The 17,798-nt window shown below is 39.2% G+C and overlaps 2 protein-coding genes across 3 annotated transcripts in view; one reads left to right on the top strand and one right to left on the bottom strand.

Annotated features, from left to right (window-relative positions):
* Positions 1-3,855, top strand: part of unc119a (unc-119 homolog a (C. elegans)) — a 21,081-nt gene extending 17,226 nt beyond the window's left edge. The window contains exons 2-5 of the mRNA XM_024278061.2: positions 506-619; positions 890-980; positions 2,450-2,622; positions 2,714-3,855. Coding sequence (XP_024133829.1) covers positions 506-619; positions 890-980; positions 2,450-2,622; positions 2,714-2,826 — 491 coding nt within the window. The 3' untranslated portion in view covers positions 2,827-3,855. The remainder of the gene's footprint in view (positions 1-505; positions 620-889; positions 981-2,449; positions 2,623-2,713) is intronic.
* Positions 3,856-4,125: 270 nt separating this feature from the next.
* Positions 4,126-16,319, bottom strand: foxn1 (forkhead box N1). Of its 2 annotated transcripts, XM_024277429.2 has the most exons (9): positions 15,495-16,319; positions 12,516-12,612; positions 10,795-11,109; positions 10,600-10,689; positions 10,396-10,520; positions 10,151-10,247; positions 9,655-9,862; positions 9,098-9,556; positions 4,126-7,427 (listed from the first exon to the last, which is right to left on the bottom strand). In XM_024277429.2, exons 2-9 carry the CDS (start codon positions 12,591-12,593, stop codon positions 7,129-7,131), a joined length of 1,671 nt encoding a protein of 556 aa, XP_024133197.1. In that variant the 5' UTR covers positions 12,594-12,612; positions 15,495-16,319; the 3' UTR covers positions 4,126-7,128. The 2 variants fall into 2 exon arrangements, with proteins under 2 accessions (XP_024133197.1, XP_024133196.1); XM_024277428.2 differs by lacking the exon at positions 15,495-16,319 and having other exon boundaries at positions 12,516-12,870.
* Between the last annotated feature and the right edge of the window lie 1,479 nt (positions 16,320-17,798).

The raw sequence follows: 17,798 nt of genomic DNA, 5'->3' as shown, positions 1-17,798 counted from the left end.
AAAAAAAAAAAAAAAAGTAGAATAGGCAGAGTCTGGCTTCTGTAAAACCATTTCATTCAGCTGGGGATTATTTTTTGCACAAACTACTTAAAGTATAATCTCTTAAGGAGATTTTCCTCAAACGACATACCTTTACCTAAAGGTGTCCAGTAAGATTGACACATTGAGCTGGTATTCTGTGAAGGTTCTCATTCTTATCAAAACGTGTGACATGAACTATGGATTAAAATAGCAGCTAAATTAGTTAAGAGTTTAGCAGCTTTCTCTCTTATTTTCTTGTCTCAGTGCACAGAAATGTTTGTTAGAAAAAAGGAGTGGTGTGGTTTCTATGATGAACATTTAGAAAAGGTCAGAGTCATGGATTCAGTGTGGAGAGGGCTCTAATGAACAGAAATGGTGACGAGTATCAGTGTGCCTGTCCAAGGAATTTATAATTAAACATCACAAACACAGAGAGAACAACTTTAGCTCATATCTGGGGCTTTCCTCTTGTTTCTGTTTTCAGATTATCTCTGCTCTCCAGAGGAAAACGTCCACAGGATTGACTTCACCAGGTTCAAGATCCGCGACATGGAAACGGGGACTGTGCTGTTTGAGATCACCAAACCTCCAACTCCAGGTTCACCTTTTCAATCAAATTCTACTTGACTTTAGTTAATGATTACAAAAATAACCATATTTTCTAATCAATGCCTTTCATTATTTCTGTATTGAGTTTAAATAATTGTGTGTTTTGTCCTGTATTTTTCATAATCTATACTTGAAAAAAATAAACCAATCAATCAAATCATCAACCATAAAAGACTGAATAGAGACAAGAATATTCCGACAAATTATTTTACGCTTTCAGAGATGCGTGTGAAATGTCAAATTGTTGTTTCTTCTTTAGGTGGCGTGAAACTCTGTGACCCCAATGCTGGCCGGTTTGTCCGATACCAGTTTACTCCAGCGTTCCTGCAGCTGCGGCAGGTTGGAGCCACGTAAGTCAACTTGGTGTTACTCTCACTCAGATGTAGGGGACAGATCTGTGGTCCTGTCTATTTGCTGTGTGGGCTTCTGCTTAGGACAATAGGCTCAGATGGATCACTAGTAACACAGATCAGTGCAGCCCACCTGCTGAGTCAGGCATTTAGCTGTTTATGAGCTGCATTCATTGTCCGACTCCCTCTGAACGCCGCCTGACTGAAAGTTTATGCAGTCTTCAATGCGGTCGTCCCATCCAGCCCAGAGACAATAATCAGCCAAAGTGGAACATAAGCATTTCCTTTTTATTAAACAGGAAGTTGGAATTGCAATTGTGTACTTGTAAAACAAAGTTGACTCATTTACACTCACTGGCGACTTTATTAGGAACGCCTTGTTAGTACTGGGTTGGACCCTCGTTTGCCTTCAGAACTGCATTAATCCTGGTACTGGAAACATTCCTCCGAGAGTTTGGTCCATATTTACATGATGGCATCACACAGTTGCTGCAGATTTGTTGGCTGCACATCCATTATTCCAATCTTCTGTTCAACCACATCCCAAAAGTGATCTATTGGGTTGAGATCTGGTGACTATAGAAGCCTTTTAGCCTCGTTTTCACTGAACAGTCTGGTAAAGTTCAGTTCAATCCGGTATTTTCAGCATTTCCACTGTTAAATGGACCCATTACACAGTACCGACCCGTACCTCTTGAGGGCCTCCATCCGTTGTAGGTCCATTAAATATAGAACAGGACAGTTGGGACAGAGCCGCTGTAGCTATTGGCACCAATATAGCGCTAAGCTATCCCACAATCTTCTTTCAAACAACATTAAATTCCTGTTATGTGTTCAGAGATGCTCTTCTCCGTTGCTCATTTGTAACCAATGGTTATTTGATTGACTGATTAGAAATATGCATTAACGAGCACTTGGACAGGTGTGCCTATTAAAGTGACCAGTGACAAAGCAGTTGATGTGTAAAACAGATTTTCTCTTAGCATTCCCTGCTTCAAAAAATGAAGAAATTAACATTAAAGTCATCATTTGTTGTGCATTTCACACTCTCCCAATGAAGTAGGCTTTTAAATTGATAGTTTTTGCCTATACAGTACAGCTTGTCATATTCAGTTATGTGTTTGTACATGTAATGTGCTGCACATTTGAGAATATTTAGTAATAAAGATGTTAAATCATCTGTGAAAAAGTTTAGAAGACAGAACACAAGTCTCCGAAGTTAGTTGAACATTCAGGGGATAAAAGATCAGAGAAAACTTAAAGCAACATCCAGCATATAAATAACGGGTGGACCGTTACTCCTTAATTTACAGTAATTTAATCTCATTTGTTCACTGTTATTGAAAATGTCAGGCAAAAACAGCCAATAATAATAATACCAATGCTAAGCTCAAAAAGAACCCTCAAAAGATCTGTTTTCCTTTAGTCCAAATGAAACACTCGCTGATTAACTTCATGGGTTTCTACAGAGTGGAGTTCACGGTGGGAGACACCCCCATCAATAACTTCCGCATGATTGAGAGGCACTACTTCCGGGATAAGCTGCTCAAGAGCTTTGACTTTGAATTCGGGTTCTGCATGCCCAGCAGCAAGAACACGTGCGAGCACATTTACGAGTTTCCTGCGCTGTCCGAGGACATCAGTGAGTATGGCGCTCAGACACCGAGGAAACGCCATCGCATGTGTGTGGACAATAATACTGTCTGTTTCTTCTTCTTCTTCTTCTCTCTCAGTGCGCGAGATGATCCAACACCCGTATGAAACCCAGTCTGACAGTTTCTACTTTGTGGACAACAAGCTGGTGATGCACAACAAGGCAGATTATTCCTATTGTGGAGGACCATAGGTGGACCTCAATGCTTTTCAATCTTCCACTTCAAGACATTTTACAGACTGCCACTTCAGGACCAGAAAAAAAATAAACTTGGCAGACATGTCATTGACATCCAATCCTTTCACTGGTTAGCTCCACACATTTCTGGTTAGATTCACAACTGTCTAACCAATCAACTTCCCCCTTTTTGCCTTTTTTTTTTTCTTTCAGCACCAACTCAGCCAGTTTTATCACAAGTTTGCGTCATCGTGTGAGTGTGTGGGCAACAGCACATGGCGTGTTTGTGCATACTGTTGACTTGCGGGTTCCTGTTGATCATTGGGAGAATTTTTTTTGTTTGGTAAATAGTTAAAAAGGTTTTTACAAAAGAGGAAAACGTATAGACAAAGTTTAAATCTAAGCTAGATTTAAGAGTATTGTTTGTTTTGGTGTCTTTTAGCACTTTTACTTGCAGGGTTTGTTTCATTCATAGCAGCACATGCATCCGCCGTCTGTGTTCTGTTATCGTCTTGCTGGATCACAGCGCTGTGTTTTTGTCATTTCCTCCATGTTTGAATAGTATCGCAATGTGAGGGTTGTTTCTTTTTTAAACAAATAGCCACTTTGAGGTGTCAGAAAACATGTTAGCCAAACGTCAGATTCCTGTTTTGATAAGGAGTATTTTCTCTCTATTAATAAACACTGTGTATAATTTTATTCTGATGAATGTTTTAACAGAAAATGTGGAAAGTTTTGACAGCTGAAGTTCCATCATGGCAATAAACATAGGATTTTTGGAATTATCCTGATCTATTTTTACATCAATGTCACCGTCTTTACCTAAAAATGAGAAGGGGTGTGTATTTCCCCCTGTTAAGATATATTGAAAATGTATATTTTGGCAGATTAGACGCTGTTGTTGTTTCTCATTTGAATTTCTATGCTATTTTAACGAAATCTTTTGAGAACTTTTGTTTGATATTGATAAACTTTCCATCATGCCTGTGTTGTCATCAGGTTACTTGATGAAATAAAGAGAAAGATGACATAAAAGGAAAAACATGACATATTTTCTGTTATAGATTATTCCTCTTTGCAGTACTATTGCTGCCATCTTCTGGAAAATGAGATTTACTGCAATGCTGCTGTCATTAAAAACAAATTTCCTCACTCATCAGTCAAGCATTATTAATACATTATTAATAGAATCTAAAATTAATATCTCAAACTGAAATCCTGTCACTTGCTCAGCCTACAGCATGTCAGATAAATATACAGCACATTAAGTTTCTTAGATGTTGAAATACCTGGATTTTTTTTCTTTTTTTTTTAAGGGCACTTTAAGGCATTGGAAGCTTTCCAGAGTTAATTTGATTTGCACCTGGAAGGATTCCCCTTATTTCACCTTTGCCTGCGTGCTCTGGTTGGCACTGAACAAGCTCCTGACAGAAATTCCAGACTGTGCCGTGTTGACTCTCCAGCTGCTCACTATAGAGATCTGTTTTCTGCTAAACGTATGGCTCCGGGGTTTTGAAAACTGAAATACAACAATTTGAAACTGGAAAACTGGTGTTAAAACTCAACATGAATAAAAATGAAAACAGACTTTGAAAAACCGAACACTGATTTCTGCAATTATAAAATAACCTTTATGTTCTCTTCAGTTTCAAATTTTCTGCTTTTAAGTTTCAACTCTCAGATTGCTGTTTTTAAATCTTTCTTCAGTCAAATCAGTCATGTTTGACCATTGACTGTATATAGAGAACTGGAATGAGTGACCCTTCCCCCGCATGCTCCAAACAGGAAATACCTGCTGACTCCAAGAAGCCAACATCCCATAATCCTCTATTAAGAAATAAACAGCAATTAATCAATTGTTCCATTTGTCAGAATTTTAGCTCTGATACATTTTTTTAAGCATGATCTTGCTAATCCTTTTTTTCATGATACTTTTACTTTATCACAAGTTAAGTTATAAACTGACCAATCAGATGCCCCAGTTAAAGCAGGTTGAGCCCGCTGGCCCCACCTTGAACGTTTGATTCTCCTGATCAACTTTAAGTGGAATAAGTGTGGACTTCCAACAAGCTGACTCCTGGTTGGTGACAGTAGTTGCCATAGAAACGTTGTCTCAGACCAATTTAGACCAATCACTGGCGTCTGGCTCCAACATGGCGACGTAAAAATCACAGAAGAATGGCAACGAAATTGGTTTCATTTTACTGTCGCTTGAAGAAAGGCATTTTGTGTAGGTGACCTCACACACACCCAGTCCAGTTCTGCTATACAGTTAATGTGAATTTTCAGAATGATGAAGGTGGGATTTTCAGGCCCTGTGCACACCCTGACAGTGGAAACTTTGATCATTTCTGCTAGAAAATCAAAACCTGATTAAAGTGTTTGTTGTAAACAAAATGTCCACAATGGAAACATCCAAGTGATTCAAGATGTATTTTGCAAAAGTAACATATAATAGCTCATAAGTCGCCTCAAACATTTAACCCCATAAAGCCATTTGTATCATATTTGACTGATATATTTCTAAGACCCCAGTCTCAATAGCATGGTCAAAACTTTCCTTAAAAAGCCACTTGTATTTATCCTAGTCCATGTTTTCCTGCCCTTTAGTTCATCATCATTCCACTAGGAGCAGTAGAAGGGCTTTTCATGCTCATGTCACAATGGCTGCCTCCATGTAATCTCAAAAATACTTTTGGCGGGAAAAAGTTTAACTAACTTTTAAAACTTTATGGTGGGAATAACTCATGAATTGTTATTTATATTTTTTATGGCTACTAGCTGTATTGAGAGAGTGTAAAATTTGTTGATAATTCTTTCTAATACAATCATGTTAAAATGTATCAAATTTGAAACGGTGGGTAAAGAAGGAGATTTTTTTTTTTTTTAACATCCATGTCAACATTTTTTTCCATATAAGCTAACATTGTGTTCCGCAAAGGTTTACCAAGTCACCCAGCAACCTATCATAATTAAGAATATCTATATTTCATGAACAATAGGATGTTGCAAAATTTCCAATTGATTTTTTTCAAATGAATTTAAAATACATCTTAATTCTGTCAAAATATGAATTTTCTATCAATTATTTGATATAGTAGGCTTTACAGGGTTAAAGGTAATATTTTTTATTGGCTATTGAATGCTACATTTCTGGCAAACAGCACTCTGTTCTTCCCAAAAATTATAGTGAAAAAATGATCATGAAGTTTGTGTCTGTCGAAGTACAGGTAAGACTCCGATGCAAAAGATGCTCACTAATGCACCTATATCCAACACTAGAGTGTAAGTTTGAGTTTCAAGTTGTTGTCATTCACTTTTCAAAATAACACAACTTAAAACTTAAAGCTGTCCTAATTTGGCACCAAAAGTGAGAAAAACAGCATGGATGCACCTTGTTTAGTGTCATTTAGAAAGCATTGCAAAAATAACGATTGAAGACAACAGTATTCAATTCCACTGATGCTAAACCTGGAATTTGTTTAAGTTTTTACATAAAAAGATGAGAATTTATACAATTACAAACAACAAAACAAGACAACGCACATAAATTACACGACTTGAGAAAAAAAAAACCCTTTGTGAAACAAAACGTTCAGTTAAAGGTAAATAAATAGAAACCTGTTCAAAAGAATCTAATAACACATTTCATCAGAAATGTTCTAACTTGAGGCTGGATACTCGCCTGTATTAAATAGTTGCCGATGTGTGAGTCTCTGTCGTTTGGACGTGAATCATTTATCCAGGTGGCGTTGTCTTGATGTGTAAAATCTTCTTCCTTGAAACGTTTCGCTGCTCATCCAAGTGGCTTCATCAATCCGAGGAAGATTTTAAGTCCTGTTGCTTTGACTCTACTTCAGGATTTGGAGAAAGTATTTTGATGTCCAGCCTCAGCAAGGAGGGAAACTGCTCTGCATTTCTTTGATCCGCACATTGAGGTGGGATTGTTTAAGAGACAATTTTTGCATTAAAAACTGCAGATATATATGAGAGATCCTCCACTGATGCTCTATTTAATTAAACACTTTGAAAATCCAGAATAAGCTTAAATATTTAAATGTGCTCCTTTTGTATAGGCTATAATCGCTTTTTCTAAGAAACAAAAGTTATTTTAAATAAGCAGAAACACCATCATTTGACTGTAAATGCAAAGTCTTAACATTGGTCCTCTATATTGTTTGTCACATAGTGATAAACGGGGGTTTCGATGGGTCAAAGCCACCAAGCCAAAGGAAAAAAAATCACAAAGCTGCATGAAAAAATACTCTTGATCCTGGCTTGCACAAAACAGTTAAGTTAAAGGAGAAACTGAGGACTTTACACCAAGGACAGGGATGTAGTGCAGGACGTAAGATATCCTGCCAGGCTCTCAACTCCCGAATACGCGACCGGATGCAGTCCATTCCAGCAACTTCTGTCCGTGTTCCTGTCCTCGTATTCGGCTTTACAGCGGCCTGCTGGGATGCTTGCCGTGTTGTGACTGAAAGAGGATGGGACCTGCATAAAGCCAGCCTGTGGGCAGTGGTCCTGTAAGAGAAAGGTGGCTGAAGAGGTTGCCGTGGCAACGTGAGACTCGGATTCCAGACTGTCATCCCTTAGCTCCTCCCACACGTTACCTGACCGGAAAAAAGAAGAGGACAAAGATCAGTGGCTTGTTCACAGAGAATTTTCTTTTAGAGTTGGTTTCAGTTACATATTCCAACATTTTACAGTAAGATGGGAAATATGCTTTTTCTTCTTCTGAGCATCTTTCTTTTTTGTTTGTTTTTTTACCTTTTTCAGTCTTCATTATATGAAACTTTGGACTGAGGTGGTTTACATGGTTTAAATCACACATCAATATTTAATTTGAGTCACTTTTAATCTAATTCTATTGTCTTTGAGAGGTAAAATGTAGTTTTTAACTCAGCGTTTGCCACTTTTTACATCCATCTTGCTGAAAAAAGGAAATATTTTACCAAAAGTGTAAATTTTTGGATTTTCAAGAAAAAAAATGAGACCTGGTGGAGGGATAACATAGATAACATAGATTGATGTCAGTGTCTTTGCATAAAAGTAGTCTGTAATCAGTTTAAAAACTTGGGAAAAAACCAGGATAGATCAATCATTGTCCCAGGTTAAAGACATCAGATTACAGGAATGTTTACTTTGGCAGGCCAATAGACACGTATTTCAGTGATGTGGCGACAGGACTGTATTAATGAAAAATTACAGTTTAGTTTGAGACTGAGAAACCACAAAAAAAACAAATAAAGTATACTCCTGAATACTTAAAAAAAGAAAACAATGAATTCAGTAAAATTAATGGATTTTATCCAAAACATGTATTTAAGGATGCATTCAGAGTGAAAAAGTCTATTGGTTCAGACCATAGACCATTTTATACGTTTATTTGTTATTCACGTCAATGTTCGGACCAAGTCTGCGTAGTTTGGTCTGGATCAAGTGTTGAACGTTGTGTTTGGTCTGTATTCAGACTGGTGTCTACCACACATTTCTGTTTCAAACCATAGCTTGTAAAAACCCCACATGACTAAAGATCTCTTCACTCATTGGTTTGGAATTACGAGAAAGAACAAGAGAAAGAACAACAGGAGTCTTACGCTTTGCAATCCTTCTCAGTGAAGTTCACTTTTTCAAACTTAACATTTCTCTGACCAATTCAACGTCAGGTTCAACACTTTTACGGCTACTTTGGTTAAGTGGAGGCATGCTGCAAGGCGGTTACTGAGGAGACGACGGCTAAGAAGGTACACTGATAAGTTTTTATGACACGTTGATTATCAGGAAAACAGTGTGAGGAGCAACGTGTATCAGGTTAAAGTTTGTTTTAATGAGCCTGCATTCATCCAATCACATTTAAATGAGTTACTGTGCCTCATCGTTAAAAAAAAATAAAGTTAAAGTTGCTCCACTACTCTCATTACATCACTTGATCCCACTTGGGTGTATTTACACTCAACATTTGTGCCAGATATACACCAGAATACACCATAAGACAGTGTACTAAAGTGGTAGAGTTTGATGCAATCTGAATATATTCTTAAGATTTACTGCATGTCTCAAGCACCACAAATAACAGTAAAAATAATACAAAGTAAGTAAGTTTAGAGAAATAAAAAGGCATTACTTAATCATGTCTACTTTTTAAAAGGAATGCAACATCTTTAAAACTGAAAACCTATAACTGAAAACATGAATAATCTTTAAAAGTGTTTTTTTAATTTAAAAAAGTCAGTAATTTTATTGGATCATGTCTGAGATTTTCAGTCTCCATGACTCTTACCGTGCAGCTGCAGGTCGGTGAGGCTGGGGTTGAGGGCGTCTATGTCATAACTGGCGTCTCCCTCCAGCAGCAGGTCCTGCATGCCCCTCGGACTGACACTGTACTCAGCCTGCAGGGCGGCGTTGAAAACTGGAGGCATCTTCCCAGCAATCGGGGAGTTCAGACTGCCGGTGGCTGCTGGCACTCCCGCTGCAGGATGTGCTTCACAGGGCGAGTACAGAGCAAAGGAGTTGCTGGGGTGAGCAGCAGTCGGGGGGAGGTAGTAGGGCTGCTGGGGTTGAATGTGGGAGTACTGCGAACTTCTCGTGTGGTGGCACGTTGGCTGAAACTGGGTCGGAGCAGAAGTTGGCGAGGTGGTGCTGCAGAGAGGGGCCACTCTGGACAGTAAAGCTGTGCTGGTGTAAGGTGGCAGGCGCCTGAATTTGTCTGGCTTCTCTCCCACAAGATGATCGAGATCTTCTATAAGAAACAAATGCATGTAGTTTGACTCACTTTAAATAATCATTTAAATGGCAAATTATGATCTTAGAAACTGTAAACAGTTTTTGGGAACCCACCTGGCCTTGCCATGCTTCTGCGGATCGTCATGGGGTCTTTGCGGCGCCACTTGTGCAGCTCCTCCTGCATCTTCTCTACTTTGGCCGGATTGAGAGCCCACAGACATCCTTTACGAGAAGCGCTCCCGTTTTTGTTCTCCACCTTCTCAAAGCATTTGTTCAAAGACAGGTTGTGCCGCACGGAGTTCTTCCATCCGTCAGGAGCTGTCTGAAATTTAAACAGAGAAAAAGCCAATAAAAAAAAACGCATGAAAACAACTGCTTTAGGCAACAGTGTAAATGGCATTTAAATACCACACCGCTAACATTTGAATGTTATTCTGTTCGCAACATCGTGACGTTCAAAAATGTGATCGTAAACTTAGAATATTCTAAGTGCAAATGACTCAACCCTGGCTAAATGAATGGTTAACCCTTTAGCACCAAAGCTCCAGTGTTGATGTTCTTTGATTTACTGTAATTCCGGTAGACTCTGAAGGGAAAAAGCGGCTCGTACCTTGAAATATGGGAAGTGTTCAGTCATGAAGCTGTAGATCTCACTGACTGGAAGACTCCCTGTTTTACTGTTCTTCAGAGCCATGAAAATCAGGATGCTGCGATGTAGAAGAAAACATTTGCAATGATGCTGCAGCTTATTCAAAGCAGATAAAGTCTATAAAAACAGTTACTTTTGAATTTTGTGCATAGTTGTTCTTCTTTAATCTTCAAAAAGTTTATAATGACAAACATATTGCTGCATACCTGTATGAGTAAATAGGCTTTGGGAAAGAAGACTGTGTCTCCTGGTGTGTTTGTGACGACGGCGTCTGGACGCCATATTTGGAGCTGTTTGGATGGTCGCCATTGGGATACAGTTTAGACTGGACCTATGGAGAGGGAACACAATACATTTATGATTTGTCAGCTGGCTTTTAATTGGGAGGATCAGCTTAAACACACACTCACCTGCTGCAAGGGGCTCAGTGAGCCGTACGATGGATGTCTCTGGAAGCTGGTGGGCTCCAGTTGTGTAGCTGGAAGCTCTGAGAATGAGCCCTGCAGCAATGAGACGCAAGTTTTTAGGCAAAAGCTTCAGGACACCTTTGAAAGATCTTATGTATATGTTGATGTTAGTGTATGTTTAAGGTGAAATCGTAAAACCTGAGTGCTGCTGCTGTAACTGTTCCAGGTCGTTGGTACATCACTACTGTGCAAGCAAACTTCAGGACTGCACACTTCCTGCAGGCTGTTGAAGGCTGAAGAGCACTGATGGAGAAAGCCGGCGGCCTCCATCGCCCCATCGCTGAACTGTCGGCGGTATGGATGGAAGCGGTTCACTGGCCCTCTTTCTGGTGCTGATTCGGATTCAGAGCGGATGGTACCATCAGCACTGTGTTGTCTGGTCAGAGTTGGAGTTCTCAAGTGGAAGGTGGTACTTTCTTGCTCAGGGAAGCAGGCATCCCTGTGCCCTCTGGTCTGCAGTAAGACAGTTGACACAAGACATGTAATGATGAGTTCATATCACTGAATAAACTAAAAACTCTAAAAATGCATTTCAAACGCATGATGGTTTAGTTACAATCTAAGAAAAGTTTTTGAAAAGTTTAAAATCCTCCATCAAATCAACAATGTAGCTCACTGCCTGAGAGAAGTAAAGTCATCAGGTCATACAAAGGTTATCAGCTCTGTAAATGTTGTATTTTCTATCAAATACTGCATTCCAGGATTTTTTGTTTGGTTTCGTTCATAATTTTTATCTTTAGATAGTCCACGTACTCATTCATCTCATTTTTGCTGTCAAAGAACCCCAAACATATGTTGTGTGGCCTGCTTACAAGTGGTATAGAGTGACATCCAACAAGCTCACTCCTGATTGGTGAGAAGGGTTCCCATACAAATGTTGACTCCGACTTACTCGAACCAATCACTGCTTACCGACGATTTCTGGTTCCAACAAGGCAACTTCCGTACTGCAAAGATGGCGGCTGAACTGACTTCACTCGTTGGAGCCGGAAGTAAGGAATTTTCTATGGTTGATGTCACACTTACTTGGTCCAGTTCTCATGTACAGTCAGTGATTTTATGCTTCTAGCAAAAGACCTGGGAACCATATTTATATATTTATTATTATGGGTCTGGATTTACGATTATGTGCTTCGATTGGCCAGTGATCTAATCAAAACAAAACATTTCAATATTATCAATATTATGTCTGACAAAAAAGTTTGTCTGTTGAAAAAAAGTGAATTTTGTCTAATTCATCTTCAACAGAATTACCTAAAGTATCTGCTTTCTTATGGTAGGGGCATCAGTGCTGTCTTACCATTCCTAAATAAAGCACAAGCTAAAGGAAGACAGAGGAAAGCAAAGAAGTTTACTCCAACGTCTAAGACTGAAAAAACATTTCATAACAAGGTTGAAAAGGGGAGAGTTCTGTTGTTTTTAGTTGTTTTGACACAAACCCTCATCAATCTCTTAGGTCAACCATAAGAAAATGTGTCATAAAGCAAACAAGTTTTTTCATTAATCCGCCCAAGGTTAAGCACCTCAACCCTCCTCTCTTTTGGCACAGAGACACAGAGATTTGACTCAGTTTGATCTAAATAATCCAAGATAAATGATAAAAAACCAAGTTTCACTCAAGAAAGGAGACTTTGCCCTAAATAAAATCCACCATGATGAAAAACAAACAATGTATTCTAGGTTTACTTTCAGAAATGCTTTGAAAATAGTGTTAGGGTGTATTCAGACTGGAAAAGTTTGTACCAGATTACCAGGGAAAGCGAACCCTGGTTCACTTTAAGCAAACCAAATGTACAGTCAGAATACATTCTTATATTTAGGAGGTTCCTCTGAGCTAAAGCAGAAATAGCTCCACCAACCTGAGGGGCCGATGCTTGACACTTGCTGCTGCTGCTGCTGCTGCTGCTGCCAAGGGAAAATGTTGGGGACTGTGACATTCTGTGTGCAATTCTGTCTCTGTAACAAAGAAAAAAAAAACAACAGAACATGAAAATGATGAAGGAAATTTTTGATGAAGATGATTTAGAAAGAGGCGTTACAATTTTAACAGCACACACTTATTTCTTTTATACCTTAAGGATTGCGCTTATTAGCAAGTTAGGTTCATATGATAAAAATAAAGACGTCATAAATAAAAATGTCCTCTAAGTCGAATGATATTGCAAAGGGAATCATTTCTGCCAGGGTTGAAAAAAGTGTTTGTGTTCTCTTATCCTTGTCAGATCATCTCCTAAATCATTTGTCGTTCATCAATCTATAAGTCTCCTAAGCTTTTCTGACTGGAGGATAGCGAGCGTGGGAACAGTGCAATCACAGAGCCTGTGCAATAAACAGTGACAGCAGATGAACATGTGTTGGGGGGGTTACCGGGGGTTACTGATTGTGAGGAAGTGTTATATGATCCCGGCAGAAGTGAGAGACACGTGGCTCTGATTCCAGTAAAGATAACCTGAACCTCCACATAAAGCAAGCTCATTAAAACTGCCAACAAAGCATGATGGCTGTCAGGTCACATGAAGCTGAACAGTGCTGAACCAGACAAAGTGGAATCAGCCTCTCCCAAAAAGAGAGAAGTAGCAAAAAAAGGCGGTTTCTGTTCGAGTCAAAGGAGGCTTAAATATCAACGTGAAAGCTGAGAGACTGCCTTTTATCAGCACCGTCGCAACAAATCCTCTCATCTGTTTGACAGGCCCACTGCCGCTCAGCGGAACAAATGCCGCACTCGCGCCTGTTCAATCAAGAAACTGATAACCCTCCACACAGAGCACGTTTGACCCAGAAGCAAAGCTATGTATTTGTAACAATATAAAACACATATGGAGCCACCTGACTGTCAACACTTTGTAAAAATAGCAGAAACATGACATATTCTACAAAACTGCAATTCAAATTTTCAAATTAAGTAAGAAGAATAACCAACAGCTGGGGGGTCACAGGATTTCCTACAGTATCAAAAGTTGAGCGTGTCATGTGGAATTGCCATGATTTACCAAAATTGCTTCATCTGTATCCGCCCCCACGTAGCTTGCTGCTCCATGGTCTGAATAAGACATCTCCTTTGATAGATGATGATGAGCACTAGTCATCACGCTAGTGCCACGGCAGAAATTTGAATGTATCTGCTGTAAATCAAAGTATTGTTCACGTCCGTCGCCATTGTTTTATATGACTTATTGTGAGTTTGTTTGTGTTTATTCACATAATTATGATTAAATAGAAACAGTGTGATTGTAAAATTATGTTTTTTTTCAAAATTTATGTCTAACAAACACAGCTAATGTGGCATTTGTTTTCATTTGGACTTTTTAGTTATCAAAATGTATTTTAAAGAAAATGAAAGTCCTTGGATTTGGTGTTTTTAACACATTCTTGTAGCATTTTTCTCATGATGGAGGACATAGCTACATAAAAGAATTTGAAAATGTCTTTTTTCAAATCATTTTGGATCAGGAGCAAATGAAAGCTGATGGTTTGAAAAAGCTCGGGTTTGTGACGCAGCAACCGCCATATAGGCAGGGCCAACGTCCAATTCTAAATCCTCCACTTGCAGACAAATAGATCCATTAACGTCTTCGTTGACATTTGACTCCAAACTGTAAGGCTGGAATGCTCAATTTTGCTATGCTAATGTTAGCTTGGGGTTGTGAAGGGCTGTAATCTGCTCTGCAGTACATATATGCCTTAAAAAGCAACACAAGCTTTTTGCCAAAAAATGCATAATAAGAATTAAAAGACCCCTGTGAATGATTTGAAAATATATTAAAATATAGTTGTAGTAGAACTTTAAAGAAGTATAAGCACCACAGCATCTAAAAAACAAAATTTAATAAGACCATCTTTCTGTTTATGCTGGAACGCTGCTGTCAACAGTGAGAGTCATTTTGTGTTTAAGCTTCTGCCAAGATAAACCAGGAGTTAAGTGGAGTAATTTATTAAAAAAAAATAAACTTTTGCTGATACAAAGCTTTTCATTTTGCTGGATTATTTTAATTTGCATTATAAAAATAACAACAATTTTAAATCCACTAAATATAAAGACTTTTGCTACAATTTTGCTACAACCGCTTGGGACCGTTTGCATATATTTCTTTCTCCTTTATCCTAAACAAAAGTAAACGTCTTTGCTTGCTCCTGTCCTGGGTCACAGGGGTCGCTGACAGTGTCAACCACCACACCACTTTGCAACCCACAAATAACAAGCGCGATCCTTCATCAGGTACTGCTCCATCCCAGACTGTTTCCTGCAATCATGTCTAAACATGAGTTTGTGGTAGTATGCAAATCATTTGGTGTTGGTTTTGGAACAATGATTCCGGCATTAGTCAAATGTGAATGCAGCGCAGATACAAGGTGAGAAGCTATTGATTCAAAAGGGGAAGAATTTTCACCTGACAGTTTTGTCCCGATGGTTTGAACAGATTAACGACGTGTTGTGGTTTGGCTCACAGCTGAGGTGCAGTGTTGTTCTGAGGCTTTGTTAGGCTTAGTGGAGAAGCTAATTATCACAAGTTCAAACTATTGTGAATGAATAGATCAGCTGATCTGTCTTGTACATTGTAATCAAGGCAAGACTCTCAACTAATTTAATTTCCTCTCAAATCAACAATTTTTAATTGTTTTTTTACAATGTATTTTGTCATTTAGAGACAAGAACTTCATCTGTTTGACATAAATCTCTGATTCAAACACTGCACTGACAGTTGTGGTTGCATAAGCACTGAAACCTCTGAGAAGTTGCTGTCATCTGAAACTAAATCAGTGTCAGAGCATTAACTTTAAAAAAAAGTTTCAAAGCAGTTTTTTGGCTTATCTTTACGCTAGGAAACTGACAAACTCACCTTACACTTGGTTTTTGATAGACGCTCTCTTCTTGTTTGTCGCTCCCGTCAGATTTTCCTTCTCAGACCTGCAACCTCTGCCGAGTCCATTTCCCTCTCAGGTCTGTGCACCTCTATCCACCGTCACCCTGACAGTGAGGCACTTCGATCAGATTGCCTGACTAAATGTGTATGAAAACAGTTGATGGATGGGTTTCAGATTTTGGCAGCCCGGAATATCATCCTCATTTTCCGTGTGACTGTGTGTGTGTGTGTCTGGCACTCGTCCAGGCTAGCCCAGCAATAAGATATTCCGAAAGAAAAACCTGCTGCAACAGGTTCCCAAAGATCTAGTGGTGCAGTCATTGGCAGCTGGCAGCACTCTTCTCCTCCCTCCATCAGTCTTTCTTTGCCTTGCTGAATGGCTACTTGTCTGAATGGGACACAAGATACAGCAGTGATCACAGCCAGCGGCGGGGAGTGGGCACTGTGCCCTGCTTTCTGAGCTTGCCCATGGCAAAGGCTGACTTAAATGTGATTTAGTTTCACTCGACTGTTGAGTGTTTAAATAAACACGCACAAGCAAATACATGCAGGATGCCTTTAAAGCTGTGAGAGTAAATGCAATATACCAGACGGGGGAAATAAAAACTTCTAACTGCAAGCTCCTCTGACGAACAACTACCAGATAGTCAACTGTTGATGGATATGAAATTGTTTTTACTACACCACTAATAGCACTCCATACAGGCCTCATTTAAATTGTTTCTTCATAAATTAAATGAAAATTGACATATTTAACTGCAAAAGCTTTGAGAGATAAAAGGAATAAGGAGGTATGTCCATACAGGCAGAGTCCTATCCTATCCTCCCAATGAACCAGGAACCGCAGCTCGTGGGTATACAGTACCTTGAACAAAACCTGTCCTCAGTGAGAGGGTGAGGCAGAATGACAGAGAGACAGCGGATTCATTACAGATTGAATAAACTCTTGTGTTACTGTGTAAGGTCTCTGCAGAGCAAAACTACCGCCGACGGCTCTTTTTGCCAAAGAAGTTCTTGAGAAGGGTTATAACAACTGATCCCAGAAGGGAGGGCTCTTAAGTAAAAGTCTCATCATTCCTCCAATATCCAGTCTTGTAATTCTCAGGTATTGTCAGCTTCATTAATCTGATTTTTTTTTCAGAGAAAGAACATGTTAGAGGCTGCATTAAGAAGAGACAAAGAGATCTTTGTTATCGTGCTCTAATAATCTCCAACCAGCCAGTTGAACTCTTTCTTCTCCTGTTCAAAATGAAGAAATCTGTCATTGCATTGTAATTAGTCTCTTTTGTAAGCTCGTGCATATCTTTAGGTGTGCCTCACTTTTTGTTATATGCAAATGAGCACTATCTCATCCCTGTGGAATTTAGTGTTTTTGAATGAAGTCATGAAAGGCAGAAAACATTGTTGGCAAACAAACTCAACTGTACAACTTCTCACGCTTTCAGTTGGCTCCGACTGGTCGGATTTTAATGAGAAACTATGACAAGAAGTGACATGCAGGGACAAAGGTAAAATGTTAATCAAAGTCAATGAACAACATCTTTTGGATACTTTAACTAAACATACATTTCTTATGCAGACTTTCCAGGTACAATAACAATACATCATCACACATCAGAATAAATAAAAACTGCGTATCCCTCCTTTGTAAATTAAAGCTAAAAATGCAAACTCCAGTCTGTCAGTCAACTCAAACACGCACACTTGGCTCAACTCTACTCTTAGTCGTCACCAAAAGCAATTACCACAAAAACAAACAATAGCAGATGTGACATTGAGGAAGACGCACTAAAATACTCATCCAAGACCGAAGAGTTTCTCTCCAGTTTCCTCCCACAGTCCAAAGAAATACTTCATAGGTGGATGATTCTAAATTGTCCCTCTGTGTGACTGAAAGGGTTTATGGGTGTGTGACTGTGGCCCTGCGACAAACTGGTGACCTGTCCAGGGTGTACCCGCTCCCTCGCTCAACGGTAGCGAGATAAGGCTCTGACAGTTCTATGATCCAAACACCACAGTTTGTGTTTTAAATGATTTTAAATCCAAAAACTTTGTGTTAAAGATAAACCCTAACTCTACCCTAACTATGGCCAAATCAGAATTGCTTCCCGACCCCTCTAGCTACTCTGTATTCCTTCAATTGTAGGGGCATTTGAAGCTACAGTGGTGACTGAAAGAGTTTTTAAAGAGGAGCTCTAGCAACTCTGCCAGTAGGGGAGGAGAAATGCATCTCTTCTTGTGGGTGTGCTCTGGAGCACAGAAGATTACAAGTTTTATGTA

The sequence above is a fragment of the Oryzias melastigma genome, linkage group LG13 (assembly GCF_002922805.2).
Source record: "Oryzias melastigma strain HK-1 linkage group LG13, ASM292280v2, whole genome shotgun sequence".
Lineage (NCBI taxonomy): Eukaryota > Metazoa > Chordata > Actinopteri > Beloniformes > Adrianichthyidae > Oryzias > Oryzias melastigma.
This window is presented reverse-complemented; position numbering and strand designations above follow the sequence as displayed.

Bases quoted from the DNA above. Each gene is read 5' to 3' on its own strand.
- foxn1 (XM_024277428.2), bottom strand. From the start codon at position 12,644: ATGTTCTGTTGTTTTTTTTTTCTTTGTTACAGAGACAGAATTGCACAC. The intron at 10,248-10,395 runs GTATGCAGCAAT...TCTACATCGCAG, and splicing joins AAGCCTATTTACTCATACAG to CATCCTGATTTTCATGGCTC. The intron at 9,557-9,654 runs GTGGGTTCCCAA...TGTTTCTTATAG, and splicing joins CAGAAGCATGGCAAGGCCAG to AAGATCTCGATCATCTTGTG.